The 15,393-nt window shown below is 40.4% G+C and overlaps 1 protein-coding gene and 1 pseudogene across 1 annotated transcript; both read left to right on the top strand.

Moving 5' to 3' along the window:
• The window catches only part of LOC122747718, a 113,552-nt pseudogene extending 103,797 nt beyond the window's left edge, over positions 1 to 9,755 (top strand).
• LOC122749495 (rap1 GTPase-activating protein 1-like) lies at positions 9,742 to 11,960 on the top strand. The gene is given in 4 exon segments (XM_043995898.1): positions 9,742 to 9,820; positions 9,910 to 10,766; positions 10,768 to 11,881; positions 11,884 to 11,960. Coding segments are annotated over 4 exon segments (2,112 nt in total). The 5' UTR covers positions 9,742 to 9,756.
• Positions 11,961 to 15,393: the final 3,433 nt, after the last annotated feature.

Genomic DNA, 15,393 nt, shown 5'->3' with positions numbered 1-15,393 from the left:
TATTTGATCATAGAGGCAATAGGGAACCATTGGACTTGGAAAATCACTTTGGCAGCTATAGAGCAAAGGAATGAATTAATGACTTGAGGCAGGAAACCAATTCGGATGCTATTTCAATCGTCTACATGAAAAATAATGAGGAACTTGACTAAAATAGTAGTCCGTAAGCAGAGAAAGGGAGATGAGTGAGAAATATTTTGGAGATAAAGAAATGACAGGATTAGTAGCTGATTAGATATGGGAGAGGGAGATGGAGAGTGAATAGGCAGAAATAACACCAGCATTGAGATATTTGGGAACCAGAAGTAGAGCAGTAACACTGATAGAAATAGTAATGTTCAGAAGAGAAATTTGGAATTAGAAAGGACCATAATTAGTTGTGTTTTGGATATGCTGAGGTTGAGAAATCTATTCACCATCCAGTTTTGAAACATCCAGTAGGTAACTGGAGATGACCATAACTCAACGAGAGTAACTAAGGCGAAATGTATAGATTTGAGAGTCATTTGCAAAGAAATCCTAAGTAAACTCAAGGAAATCAAAGAAGTATGAGGTCACTGAATGAAAGTATAAAAAGACAAGAGAAGGGGCCTAGGACTAAGTAAGCCTTAGGGAACCACAAGTGTCATAAAACAACAAGACAACAACAAGAAACATTTACATGGTGCTATGTGCCAGGTACTGTGCTAAGTACATCACAATATATGATGAATGAACAACAGAGATTGAGGACAACAAAAAGAGTAGTTAACAATGCATTAATTATACATGTGGAGAGTTGAATAAAGATAAAGGATTGTGAAAACACCCTCAGATTCCACATTTAAAACATCATTGGTAAGTAGAAAGAGCAGTTTCAGTTAAATAAAGAAGAAATTTGCTTGTAAAGCAATGTATTCTGAACTATGTGAAGTAAATGAGAGGAGAAAAAGTGGAGATAGTGTTTGTTGAGTAGTCAGTTTTTCTCTAAGAGTTTGATTACAAATGGAAGGAATGAAATAGGATGATAGTTTGAAGTGATGACAGTCTATTGAAGGTTTTCATATATTTGTGGGAGAGTAGAGTACATCTTAGGGTTTTGAAGGGAAATTATTATTTTTTCATTTATTTAGAATTTAATTTTTTCCAAAATTACAAGTAAATATAATTTTTCACATCAATTTTAAAACTTTGTGTTCCAAATCCATTCCTTCCTCCCTCCCCACCCCATTTAAGAATTCAAGCAACTCAATATAAGTTACACATGTGTAGTCATACAAAACATTTCCACATTAGTCAGATTCTGAAAGAAAACAGACAATAAAAACTTAAGACAAAGGAACTAAAAAAATTATGCTTAATAAGTATTTAGACATCACCAATTTTTTTTTCTCTGGAGATGGGTTGAATTTTTCATAAATCCTTCAGAGTTGTCTTGGATCATTGCATTGCTGAAAATAGATAAGTCATTCACAGCTGATCATCTTACAATTTTCCTATAATTTTGTATATAGTACAAGTCACTTCGCATCAGCTCATGTAAGTCTTTCCAGGTTTTTCTGATAGCATCCTGCTCTTCCTTTCTTTTTTTTTTTTTTTTTTAGTGAGGCAATTGGGGTTAAGTGACTTGCCCAGGGTCACACAGCTGCTAGTAAGTGTTAAGTGTCTGAGGCCGGATTTGAACTCAGATACTCCTGACTCCAGGGCCGGTGCTCTATCCACTGTGCCATCTAGCTGCCCCCTGCTCTTCATTTCTTATAGCAAAATAGTGTTCCATTATAATTTCATCCCACAATTTGTTCAGCCATTCCCCAATTTATGGGCATCTCCTCAATTTCGAATTCAACTTTTTGGTTTTTATGTTTTTTGCATACCAAACAATTAGTGGTATTACTAGGTCAAAGAGTATACATGTATTTATAGCCCTTTGGCCATAGTTCCACATTACTCTAACAGAATGTTGAATCAGATTAATTTGCACCAAGAGGGCATAATATTGCACTTTCCCATATCCCATGCAACATTTGTCATTTTCCTCTTATGTCCTATTATCCAATCCAAGAGGTATGAAGTAGTACCACATATTATTTTTTCCTCTATGTTTCCAATCAATGGAGAGTTAGAGCATTTAAAAAAAAATATATGGCTCTAGGTACCTTTGATTATTTCATCTGAAAACTTCACATACTGTGATCATCTATTAATTGGGGAATGACACTTATTTTAACAAATTTGATTCAGTTCTCTATGTAATTGAGGATGGATTCCTGTCAGACAAATTTATTCATTTTTTCCACAGTTACTATTGCTAACTGTATTGCTTTTCATCCTATTCCCTCCCCATGACATTTACTCTATTTTCTATTTTCTTTCACCCTGTCACTCCTCAAAAGGGTTTTTCTTGACTGTTCCCTCCACCAATCTGCCCCCTTCTATCATGCCCACCATACACACACCTGATCCCTTTTCCCTTCTACTTTCCTGCCCAATTTATACTACAAAATTTCATGTGTATGTTATTCCCTCTTTGAGCCAATTCTAATGAGAGTAAGGTTCACTCACTGCCAGCATCTCCCCCATCTTCTCTTCCTCTCCATAAGCTTTTTCTTGTTTCTATTATGTGAGATACTTTACCTCATTCCATCTCTCACTCTCCCTTTCTCCCAGTGCATTCCTCTCACACCTTAATTTCATTTTTGTAAAGATATCATCCCTTCATATTCAGCTCACATCTGTGCCCTCTGTCTAAATATACTCCATCCAGCTTCCCTAATAATGAGAAAGTTCTTTTAAGTTGGAAACATCATCTTTCCATGTAGGAATGTAATTTAACCTATTATTATCCCTCTTGATTTCTTTTTCCTCTTCACATTTTTTTTATGTTTCTAGAGTCTTGTATTTGAAAGTAAAATTTTCTATTCAGATCAGGTCTTTTCATCATGAATGCTTGAAAGTCCTCTTTTTCATTGAAGTTCCATTTTTTCCCCCTGAAGGATTATACTGAGTTTGCTGGCTAGGTGATTCGTGGTTCTAATCCCAGTTTCTTTGCTCTCCAGAATATCATTTTCCAAGCCCTCTGTTTTTTTAATGTAGAAGCTGATAGATCTTGTACTATCCTGGCTGTGGCTGTACAATACTTGAATTCCTTTTTTCTAGCAGCTTGCAGTATTTTATCCTTGACCTGAGAGCTCTGGAATTTGACTATAATATTCCTGAAAGTTTTCATTTTCGGATGGCTTTCAGGAGGTGATTGGTGGATTCTTTCAAGTTCTCTTTTACCTTCTGATTCTATAATATCAGGGCAATTTTTCCTGACAATTTCTTGGAAGATGATGTCTAGGTCCTTTTTTTGATCTTGTTTTTCAGGTATTCCCATGATTTTCAAATTCTCTCTCCTGAATCTATTTTCTAAATCAATTGTTTTTCCAATGAGATATTTCACATTGCCTTCTATTTTTTTCATTCTTTTGGTTTTGCTTTCTTCTTTCTTTATTTCTCATTAAGTCATTAGCTTCCATTTGCTCAATCCTAATTTTTAAAGAATTATTTTCTTCAGAGAGCTTTTGTACCTCCTTTTCTATTTGGTCAATTGGGCTTTTTGAGGTATTCTTTTCCTCACTGGTTTTGTGTTTGTTTTTTGTTTTGTTTTGTTTTCTTTGTACCTCTTTTCTGATTTGGCATAATCTGTTTTTTAAGGTGTTATTTTTTTCAGGATTTTTTTGTCTCCTTTATCAAGTTGTTGAATTTTTTTCATGATTTTCTTGCATTGCTCTCATTTCTCTTTCTGTTTTTTTCCTCTACTTCTTTCACTTTATTTTCAAGGTTATTTTTGAGTGTGTCTGTGGCCTGAGACCAAGTCATATTTTTGTTGGAAGCTTTGGATGTAGGAGCTTGACTTTGTTACCTTCTGAGGGTATAGTTTTGTTCTTCCTTCTCACCATAGAAACTTTCTAGACTCAGCATTTATTTTTGCTTTGCCCTGTTTCCCAGCCTATTTCTTGATTTTTAACTCTTCATTAAATTGGGATACTTCTTCTAGTGCAGAAGGTTTCAAAGGGTTTTAGGCTGTTGTTCTCTGAGATAATTTCAGGAATTTCTAAATCCTTAGTTTTTCCAAGGTATTATGATTTAAGGAAAGGTATGGTTACTACTTCTTGTGGCCTGTGCTCTGGTCTGCAAGCAACCAGGGTCCTGCTCTTCTGCCATGGAACTATAAACAGAGAGTTTCTCCACTGTGGCTGCAAGTTCTTGTGTGCTTGTTCTCCTCCCATGCCTGGGACTGCCACCCAAGACCATAATCTCCTTCTGGCCAATTGTTTTACGCCATACCACCTGTGGCTGAGTTCTCCCCCCAGTTCAGAGGTTCCTGAGATCTGATTCTGGTTCACTGGGGTTGGGTTTGTCTGGGATTGGATCTGACCTGATGTGGCCGGCACTGGGCGGAACTCCACTCTCACCCTGTTACAACAGACCTTTCCTTTTACTTTCTAAGTTGTCTTTGGTGGAAAAATGGATTCACCCTCTTATTTTGTGGGTTCTTATTCTCCAGAATTGTCCTATGGCATTATTTAGAAGGTATTTGGAGAGGTTTTGTGGAGAGCTCAGGCAAGTCACTGCCTTTCCCTCTGCATCTTGGCTTCACTTAAGTAATATTTATAGCAATTTAAAAAAAATATGACATCTTAATAAAGGGTTCTATGAAGAACTAATTTTATTGATTGTCTACTTATTGATGTATACCTCAGTAGGGCCCTGTACTTCATAGCTTAACGAATATGTACCCAAATAATTAGCCCAATAGAAACAAAGGTAGAAACTGCCCAAATCTCAAATGCAAGTTGGAAAATAACCTAGAAGTTATAAGTGGAGTGTTCCACAATGATTGTATATGTCTTTGTTAGAATCAGATGCTTTCCTGGGATTGATTAATAAATGACAATTTGAAATTATTTTAGGTAAGAAAATATTTTTGAGATCATCTATTTCCATCCCATTTTTCTTGCTAGGAAGGAATTAAGGGAAAGAGTATGTAAGTGACTTGTCCAAAAACAAAGTGCAGTTAGTTGCAAAGCCTAGACTAAAACTTATATTTTCAGTACTGTAAACATAAATAATTCTGAGGAATGTATTTTATCTTATAAAAAAAGGAATAGGGGGCAGCTAAGTGGCACAGTGATAGCACCCGGCCCTGGATTGTTGGAGCACCCCTGAGTTCAAATCTGGCCTGAGACACTTAACACTTACTATCTGAGGTGACCCTGGACAAGTCACTTAAACCCCAATTGCCTCACTTAAAAAAAAGAAGAAGAAGAAGAATAACAGAGATGCATGACTAGCTACAAATCATGATAGGAAGTACAGTGTAAGCATAGTTAAATATGAGTTAATAATATATACTGGTTTAAAATACTAACATGAATTATAGAATGTATTAATAGAAATGCAATGACTGCAAATGGTACAGCTTAGCAGAAGGTTGAAGATTCCCACTATCTTTCATTGGTGAAAACTATATTTGATTGTTATACCCAATTTGAACATAAATGTGATAAAATCACAATTAGTGTGAGAAATAATTTAATAGTAAAAGAACAGGAAACAAAACCCATATTGAAAAAGAAAAAAAAAAACTTGTTTGGTCTAATAAAATTCCTCAAATATGTACAAGATGATTATCAGAAAGATGTTAGTTATTTTCAAAATATTGGGGGACGTAAGTGGTTTTACAGGGAGATGAGAATGAATCAAATTAATTGGTCAAATCAAATTACTTAATCAAATATTTTTATATATAAATTTTGTATATATGTTTAGAAAATATAGAACTGGATGAGTCACCTTTTGACAGAAAAGTAATTCAGCTAATAGGAGTTTGTAAGATTTCAAAAGAAATTCTGAGCAAATATAGAAATAACTGTTTATAAGATGATTTGATACATATTTTTATGGTATCAAAGAAAGAGACTAGGTGATACATTGATATTTCTTACACTTTAATGAACTTAGAAGATACAAAGAATCTGTGATCAAGGCCAGTTGCTTTTTGACAAAGCAGACCCATAAGAGGAAATAATAAAGGATTTTAGTAAGAGGATCTGGACTTAAAGTTAAACACTGATGCATAATCAAATTTGCTAATTTTGAGTGAACAATTAGAAAGCATTTAGTTCTACTGTGTGCCAGGAACTATTCTAGGCACTAGAGATAATATCTTCTACTATATGGAGCTAGATACTAATTTAGAAGGCAAAAAATACATACATAAACATATAAAGAGATAAACTAGAAAACAAAAAATACAAAGTAATTAATTATTTATTAGTTTAGGAGGGAGAGCACAAACCATTGGATGAAGGGCAGGGAACTCAAGAAAGTGTTCACATAGAAGGTCATACTTGACTTGTCATGAAGGCAAAGAAGGATTTTAGGAGGATTAGGTAAGGGGGTATCCTTTCCCTATGTGGACATCCAGTACCTGAAATACTGCAGAGATTGTCCCCCTATTTTAAATGATCATTATGGATGGAGGAAAGAGTTTGTCTATTCTTTGTTCTTAACATATAAATCTCACATCATCTTTTGCTTTCATATATTTCTTTCATGACATCACTTACAAATGCTTTTTAGAATTTTTATAGCTTTTTTTTCATACCTAAATATATCTCCATTGCTCTCTGGTCCTCAATTTCAGTTCTTTGAGGAATATAGAATTAGATGCTATGGTGGATAGAATCTTGAATTTAGACTCAGGAAGACCTGAGTTCAATTCCAGAATTAGGCAGTTACTAACACTATGACTCTGGGCAAGTCATTAATCTCTGTCTACTTTAATTTCCTCATACATAAAATGGGGACAATAATAGCACTTCACTCCCAAGATGGTCGTAAGAATAAAATAAAATTTTGTGTATATGTGTATATAGATAATTTGGAAACATCAAAGTGCTATATATAATTATTATTTTATTAATATTTTTATTATTATTATAGACATATACAAGTGGAAAATATCAGTATAAAAATAAACATTCTATATAATGCTTAGCTGAATTTTAACTTGTCTTCTATTTGTTACACTTTGAGAATAAAATTTATAATTTTCTCTCTTTCCATCTACTCACAATTCCTTTTTCCTCTAATATAGTTGCACTTTTTTTTAATTGCCATAAAAAATCACCAAGATGTTAATATAGGCGTCTCCAAGAAGTCACACAACCTTGTTGTGATTGCATAAAGGACATTCAAGGAAATGCTGATGGAAGGGAGAAATGCTAGGAGATTTAGATTCCAATTAACTTTGCCACTTGTTAACTTTGTCAATGTTCTTCAGTAAATCCACCTGAGAATCTCAAAGATTAATGAATGTTGCTAAATGTGGTAAGAGAATAGGATCTAGATGTTCACATAAATTCTCTCTTACTTAACACTAAAGATATTAGAGAGGGGGTCATAGGAAGTAAGAAGACTGTATATGTGAATTAATGAATTCATGAACATTATCATATGACAAGTAGTTTTCTATCTCTTCATTCATGATCTGATGCATTTTCAATTATATAAAGAACACAAGGAGTGTAATGATTATATGGTTTAACACTATCTAGGTGCAGATTTAATGATCTGAACTAATCATAGGTTCATATAAAGAAAACATATTTTGGAATCTTACTCCACTTAACAGCATAAAATTTTCCCAATAAACCTCTAACTTACTAAATATTATGTAACAAAGAACTATCTGAACAAAAGAGCTTTTTTGACAAAATAATACTAAGGGTCCATCTGTTGTCATCTGGAGCAGGCCCAAATATAGGAGTTTATCCTTCCATGCCCTAAACAAACACTACATTTGTTGCCTAATTGAGAAAAATGTAAAAGACATGGAGTGTGAATAAGAACATCATATGATTTAATGAGGATGGGAGATTAGTTATGCTGTAACTTTGGAAAATGTTGATTCTTTTAGGCTTTTACAAGGAAGGTAAGTTTCTGTCATTATTCTTGAGTGGAGGCTTTTATTTCCTATTCAAGCTGCATTCGGATCTTCAGTGAATTTTTAGAGGATGGAACTCACTGCTGGCTTTTGTGCAAGGTCTCTTTATATCTCTCCTTCAGATAAACATCTGCCTCAATAAAACACAAATAATTAAAATCACCCCAAAGAAAACCTCATGCAATTAAGAAGCTTGTCAAACTTCACAACCAAGGGCACAATGTACAGAAACAGTTAAAGTGACAGTTCTGTGCTTTTTCTAGACAGAGATTCTTTTTATTTTATATTTTTAAATTTCTACTCTATGAGTATGTTTTAAAGAATTGAAAACATAACAGCTTCTGGAATATGTTAATGGTTTGGCTCACCCTTAATTCTGTTCCTTTGGCTACCTACCATGTTTAACTCCACATACCTTATCCTTGCCCCTAAAACCCTGCCTAAGCAGAATAAAGCTGCATGCAAAACAACATCTTGGTAAAATGGAAACTAACCAACCATGGAATATCCCTCAGCAGCTGGTGTGGGAAAATAGATATTGGAGGCTAAGCATCTCCACACATCTGGAGAAAATATATTTTTTTTGTTGTTGTTCCTTTTTACAGTTTGCAAAATCAAAGTCAATGCATCCAAGGCTTATAAGAATGGAAACAAATATTACAAAGACTTTTCATATGCAAATACTTTTGTATTAACCAGTACTTGGGATGAATTTTAGCTTCCCTGAATTCAAAGAGCTCTTCTTAGGGCTTTTGGTCCATTTTTCATGAAGTTTGTATTATTAGTAGTTTGTTTAATTCTGCATAGGGTTTCCTTCCCTTGATCCCTTGAACAGTGAATGAATTGACAATGTAAAAAGAAAGAAAAAGAAGATTAACATGTGAAATTAAACTGAAGGATTCATTTCCTGGCTATGAAAATGTTCTTAGGATTTTACAATTCAAATAAATTAATCACCAAGCCAACTATATTACATTTTGAAATGAAAAGCTTTTGAAACCCTTAAGCTAAAACTCTTAAGCTATAAGATAATAGTTGATATATATCTTCAAGTGAGGCAGCATTTCACTCAGTCAACTTTTCCCTCCTCAACTATGCCACCCCCCAATATATTTCACAGAACTGTTATGGCAAGGGGCAGCTGGGTGGTGCAGTGGATAAAGCACCAGCCCTGTATTCAGGAGGACCTGAATTCAAATCTGACCTTAGACACTTAACACCTACTAGCTGTGTGACCCTAGGCAAGTCACTTAACCCTCATTGCCCCGAGGGGAAAAAAAACAAAACAAAACTGTCATGGCCAAATGTTTCCTGACTAAACTGTTATGGCCAAATGTTTCCTGCTTTCTAGGGGAATTCAGCAGCTGAGCATGTGGTGACACGTTTCTATTTTAGTGCCTGCGAATATTTCAATTCAGTATAGAATAAATTAATACAAACAAAACAATAACAAGTTGTCACTGTGTTGCTAACATTTTTGTCCTACGTCGAGACCAGAAAAGGGTTAACCTCAATAGAAAAGTTTAAGATTTCTTACCAGGACGCTGCTGAGCCCCAGCCCGAGGCCAGAGCTAGCGGGGCCGTGGCCGCCGGGGCTGCCAGGGCCGGGGGTGCAGGACAGCTGGCGATAGCAGAGACCGGGCGCGGGCGGAGGGGAGGCGAGGCGCCGCGGGGCCCGGGGCCGGCTCGGGATGGCGCAGTCGCGGCCCCCGGCGCCCCCCGACCGCCCGCGGAGGGGCTCGCTGCCCACCGGGGCCGCCTGGCAGAACTCAGACTTGTTTGAGATGATTGAGAAGATGCAGGGAAGCAGGATGGATGAACAAAGATGCTCCTTCCCACCCCCTCTCAAAGAAACATTTTTTTCTACCCTTGGGACCTGGAATTCCACATTTAATCACACCTATTGACTATGAAGAGATCTGAATCCAGGTCTCCCCAGACAGAAGAGGATTACATCCCCTATCCCAGTGTCCATGAGGTCCTGGGGCATGAAGGGCCCTTCCCCCTCATCCTGCTGCCTCATTTTGGGGATTATTGGATTGAAGGCACCAATTATGAACTCAGCAGTATCCTGGAGACAGAGCAGCTTCAGTCTCCCACCTCCAAAGTGAAGCTAGAGTGCAACCACACAGCCCGGCTCTACCGAAAGTATTTCCTAGGCAAGGAACACTTCAACTACTATGTCCTGGACACTGCCCTGGGCCATTTGGTGTTCTCACTCAAGTATGGTGTAATTGGAGATCAAGAACACCTCAGGTTGCTGCTCAGGATGAAGTGTAGGACCTACCATGACATCATCCCCATCTCCTGCCTCACCGAATTCCCCAACGTAGTCCAGATGGTGAAGTTGGTGTGTGAGGACGTCAATGTGGATCGATTCTACCCAGTGCTTTACCCCAAGGACTCCTGCCTCATTGTCACCTTCTATGAACACGTCATCAGCAATAACTTCAAGTTTGGGGTCATTTACCAGAAACTCGGGCAGACCTCTGAGGAGGGGTTGTTTAGCACCAATGAAGAGAGCCCTGCTTTCGTGGAGTTCCTAGAATTCTTGGGTCAGAAGGTCAAACTACAGGACTTTAAGGTATTCCAGGGTGGCCTAGATGTGACTCACGGGCAGACGGGGACAGAGTCCGTCTACTGCAACTTTCGAAACAAGGAGATTATGTTCCATGTGTCTACCAAACTGCCCTACACAAAAGGGGACGCCCATCAGTTACAGAGGAAATGGCACATCGGGAATGACATTGTGGCCATGGTCTTCCAGGATGAGAACACGCCCTTTGTGCCTGACCATGATTGCTTCCAACTTCCTACACGCCTATGTGGTGGTTCAGTCGGAGGATGCTGGGCCTGATGGGCTCCTTTACAAGGTATCTGTCACTGCCAGGGATGATGTCCCTTTCCTTGGGCCTCCACTTCCAGACCCAGCTGTCTTCAGGAAGGGGCCTGAATTCCAGGAATTCTTGCTGACAAAGCTGATAAATGCAGAGTATGCCTGCTACAAGGCAGAAAAGTTTGCCAAATTGGAGGAGCGGACCAGGCCTGCCCTCCTTGAGACCCTCTATGAGGAGCTGCACATTCACAGCCAGTCCATGATGGGCCTGGGTGGGGACGAGGACAAAATGTAGAACGGAGGAGGGGGCAGTGGCGGCTTCTTTGAGTCCTTCAAGTGTGTGATTCCAAGTCGCAGCCAGTCTATGGACGCCATGGGCCTCAGCAACAAAAAGGCAAACACAGTGTCCACCAGCCACAGTGGGAGCTTTGGCCCCAACAACCCAGACTTGGTGAAAGCAGCTGGCATATCACTGATCGTGCCTGGGAAGAGCCCCACCAGGAAGAAGTCTACCCCCTTCGGCTCCCGCCGGAGCAGCGCAATAGGCATCGAAAACATCCAGGAGGTTCAGGAGAAGAGACGTGATGCTAAGCCACCCCGCTGTCCCCATGTGCCCCGAAGAGAGAGCCCGCCGGCTGGCCAGAAGACCCCAGACAGTGGACACGTCTCCCAGGAGCCCAAGTCAGAGAATTCATCTAACCAAAGCTCCCCGGAGATGCCCACCACCACCAAAAACAGGGCAGAGATGGCCATCCAGAAGGCCGAGGCGCTGAAGGATTTCTCCCACTCATCCTCCAGTGCCAGCAGCTTCGCCAGCGTTGTAGAGGAGACGGAGGGCACCACCGAAGATGACATGGGCATGGAAAGTGTGTCCTCCTCTAGGATGCCACACAAGAGAGACTCCTTCATCTACAGTACTTGGCTAGAGGACAGCGTCAGTACTGCCAGTGGGGGAAACTCGCCAGGCCCCTCTAGGTCACCACAGCCAGATGCCAGGAAATTGAGGGACCCTACCTGTCCAGAGATTAATATCCAGATGGAGGCACCTGAGGAGCAGCAGCAGGGGCACAAACCCCATTTGGGCTGATAGCCCTCCCAGCCAGGCTTCCATGGATAGGACATCCCAGACCCCACGGCAGAAGTACAAGCTGAGATCGCTGCTGTAGAGCGGAGACAGTGACTCTGCCCTTCTCGCCAAGGCCAGCCTCTCAGAATGGTCTCTTTGTCCTCTTTGTGCCCTTTTCTCACCCAGGACCACAGCTCTGCAGGGCAGAGCCTCCTGGGTTTCAGGGCAAGGCCTGAGGGCTAGGGGTCCTTTGTGCCCCCAAATGTGCAGGGGTCCTATGAGCTGCCTGCCCCTGCCCCAGGAAAGCTGCGGGCACTGTGCCTGCCAAGTGGCACAATGCCACCCAGGGCCCCTCATGTATCCTGGACAGGTGGTTGCCAGGGCATGCAGCCATTGCCCTGCTTCCTCCCCATCCCTCAGACCTTCCATTCCCTGGGGATGACCTGGATCCCTGCCCACATCAGAAGAAACCAGGCTGGCACCTTTCTGGGCTGGGCACCTTCTGGGGTATCTCAAAAGCAAGGATCACTGTACACAGCTGTTCTTGCCAGGGTTCAAGATGGCTGTGGGGCTGACAGGATGCTCTGGTAGAGTGGAAGAAACCTTGGTCCAGTCCCAGTCTTAGTCCTGCTCTCTCCTAGCTATGTGAGCCAAGTCATTTCTCTTCTGGCCTCAGTTTCTTCCTTGGTCACAGGAAGGGGGTTCAGACTAGATGATACCTTAGGTCTTTCCCAGTTCCAGAATTCTGTCATCCTCCAAAGCCTGCTCAGGCGGGAAGCTTTGAGCTTCTCGCTGACCACCCTTCCTGTTTCCTTCCACCAAGTTATGCCCAGAGCAGGTGCCCCTCCCCTCCTCCATCCAGGACCACAGGCTGCCCAATTTTGCCCATTATTGAAACACCAGGTTGTCAGGGGCCTCTACATCATGGGCCCTGTTCAGGCCACCAGGTTGAGGGGAGCTGAATTAGGTGTACTCACTGGGCCACCTTCCCCAGACCCTCACTCCTGCTCTAATCCCTGCCCACAGGGCAAGGCAGTGCTTTATGTCCTTCCCCTAGGCCTGCCCCAACTGGGTCCCTTCTCAGTCATTGCCCACAGCTGAGAGACTGGCTGAAGGAATCAGCTCGCCCACCCTGTTAACGCACCCACCAGTGAGACTCTGGACATCTAGTTTCACTTTGCCACCATTGTCACTCTCCCCAATCCTATTTCTCTGGTGTCTGCCAGTGCATCCTGGGAGGCAGGCAGGCTGATGCCCCCACTCCCATTCCCAACCCCAACCCCTGTGCCACGATGGCTGGCAAGACGGAGCACAGGGAGGGCTGGCACCCAGTGCTGCCTGTGGTCATAACACCCACAGTTGGGGAAATGGGGGTATTCATCTTCTCCTCAGACCACTCCCCTGTCCCCTGGAGGCTCCTGGGAGTTGGGGTGATGGAGGAGCTACTGTATGTCCATGTTGTGTGTGGTTGTCTGTTTTTTAAGACTTCGGGCCACAGGGCCTTATGTCCAAGCCAAATACTTGTTTCTGAGACTGTGCTTGTGTGTGTGTCAGTGACAGGTGTACAAAATAAAGTTATATTTATCACTATTGTAAAAAAAAAACAAGATTTCTTACCAAATTCTCTACACTGGCAAGACATTTTAAAAGTACTAGGACATTTTGTTGTTATTGTCAATTAGATGATTGTACTTCTCCTTTCAGGATATATAAGAAGCCTCCTTAGATTGCAGTACAGCCAGCAAACACAGAGAGGGAAAATTGCTGTGTCCTCACACACTTTTTTCCAGGTGTGACAGTGCACCTTTATATATCATGGGAAAGCAGTAACATATTTGAACAAAAGATTATATCCATGTTTTGGTGTTTATGTGACATTATGGCTTCTTAAAGAGAACAAAGAGATTGTTACTTTGATAGGTTTTGATAGTGTTAAAATGGAGGGACAGAGCCAAGATGGCAGAGGAAGAGCTGTGACTCTTGAAGCTCCTGACAAATCTGTCCACATACCTCCAAAAATAATGCCATAAGATAAATCCTGGAGTAGCATAACCTACAGAAGAACAGAGTAAGGCTATTATCCAGCCAAATATGGATTAAATAGTCAACTGGGAGCATCTGCTGTAAGGGGTGAGAGGAGATCAGCTTGTGGCACAGATCCAGCCCCAAGGCAGGCCACACCTCCAGAGTCTTAGACTCTTCAGAATCAGCAACTTCTTGTGAAACTCATATCATGGACCAGTAAGGGTGTCTAGCAGTTGCCCAGGGGGAAATAGCTATGTCCTTTGCTGAAGCTAAAGTGGAGCACCCATTTTCTGAACCAGTAAGCTGACTCAAGCAGCAGCAGCCTAGGGTGGAGGGGAACAGGCACCCTGAACTTCCAACCATAGAGAAAAATATTTCAATAAGATTTCTGCTTCCAGATTAAAGAGAAAGCAGTTCATGGTTATGTACAGGACAGGTGGGCTGAGAACAAGCCTAATTGCAACACCTGGGACCCCCTGGAGCTTGGGACAGTGCATCCTGGAATCAGCACTAAATGTTAAGAAGGAGTTAATAGCTAGAAATAGGTGGTCAAGATGAACAAAAAGAGAAATCAGAAGACCATCAAAAGCTTCTTTGTTGGCAAGGTAGATCAAAATACACCCTCAGAAGAAGATAATAACAAAGTCAAAGCTCCTGCAACCAAAGATTACAAGAAAAAAAAAATATATGAATTGGTCTCAGGTCATGGAAGCACTCAAAAAGGACTTTGAAGATAAAGTAAGAGAGGTAGAGGAAAAAATGGAAAGAAAAATGAGAGTGATGCAGGAGGGTCATGAAAAAAAATGTCAACAGCTTGAAAAGCTAAGTTGGTCAAATGGAAAAGGAGGTACATAAACTCTCTGAAGACAATCATTGCTTAAGATTTAAGATTGAGAAAAATGAAGCTAATAACTTTCTGAAAAATCAAGACACAAAAAATCAAATCCAAATGAATAAAAAAATAGAGGACAGTATGAACTATCTCCTTGGAAAAACAGCTGACCAGTAAAATTGATCCAGGAGAGATAATTTGAAAATCATTGGACTATCTGAAAACCATGAACAAAATAAGAGCTTAGATATTATCTTCCAAGGAATTGTCAGGGAAAATTGCCATGATATTATAGAAGCAGACGGTAAAATAGAAATTGAAAGAATCCACTGATCAACTCCAGAAAGAGATCTCAAAAAGAAAACTTCCAGGAATATTATAGACAAATTCCAGTGCTCCCAGGACAAGGAGAAAATTTTGTAAGATGCTAGAAAAAAGAAATTCAAATACTGTGGAGGTACAGTAAGAATAACACAAGATCTTGCAGCTTCTACATTAAAGGGCCAGAGGTCGTGGAATATGATATTCCAAGGGCAAAGGAACTGGGATTAGAACCAAAAATCACCTACCCAGCAAAACTGAGAATAATCTTTCAGGGGAAAATATGGGACTTCAATGAAAAAGATGATTTTTCATGTATTTGTGATGAAAAGACCTAAACT

Source organism: Dromiciops gliroides, chromosome 3 (assembly GCF_019393635.1).
Source record: "Dromiciops gliroides isolate mDroGli1 chromosome 3, mDroGli1.pri, whole genome shotgun sequence".
Taxonomy (NCBI): Eukaryota; Metazoa; Chordata; class Mammalia; order Microbiotheria; family Microbiotheriidae; genus Dromiciops; species Dromiciops gliroides.
This window is presented reverse-complemented; position numbering and strand designations above follow the sequence as displayed.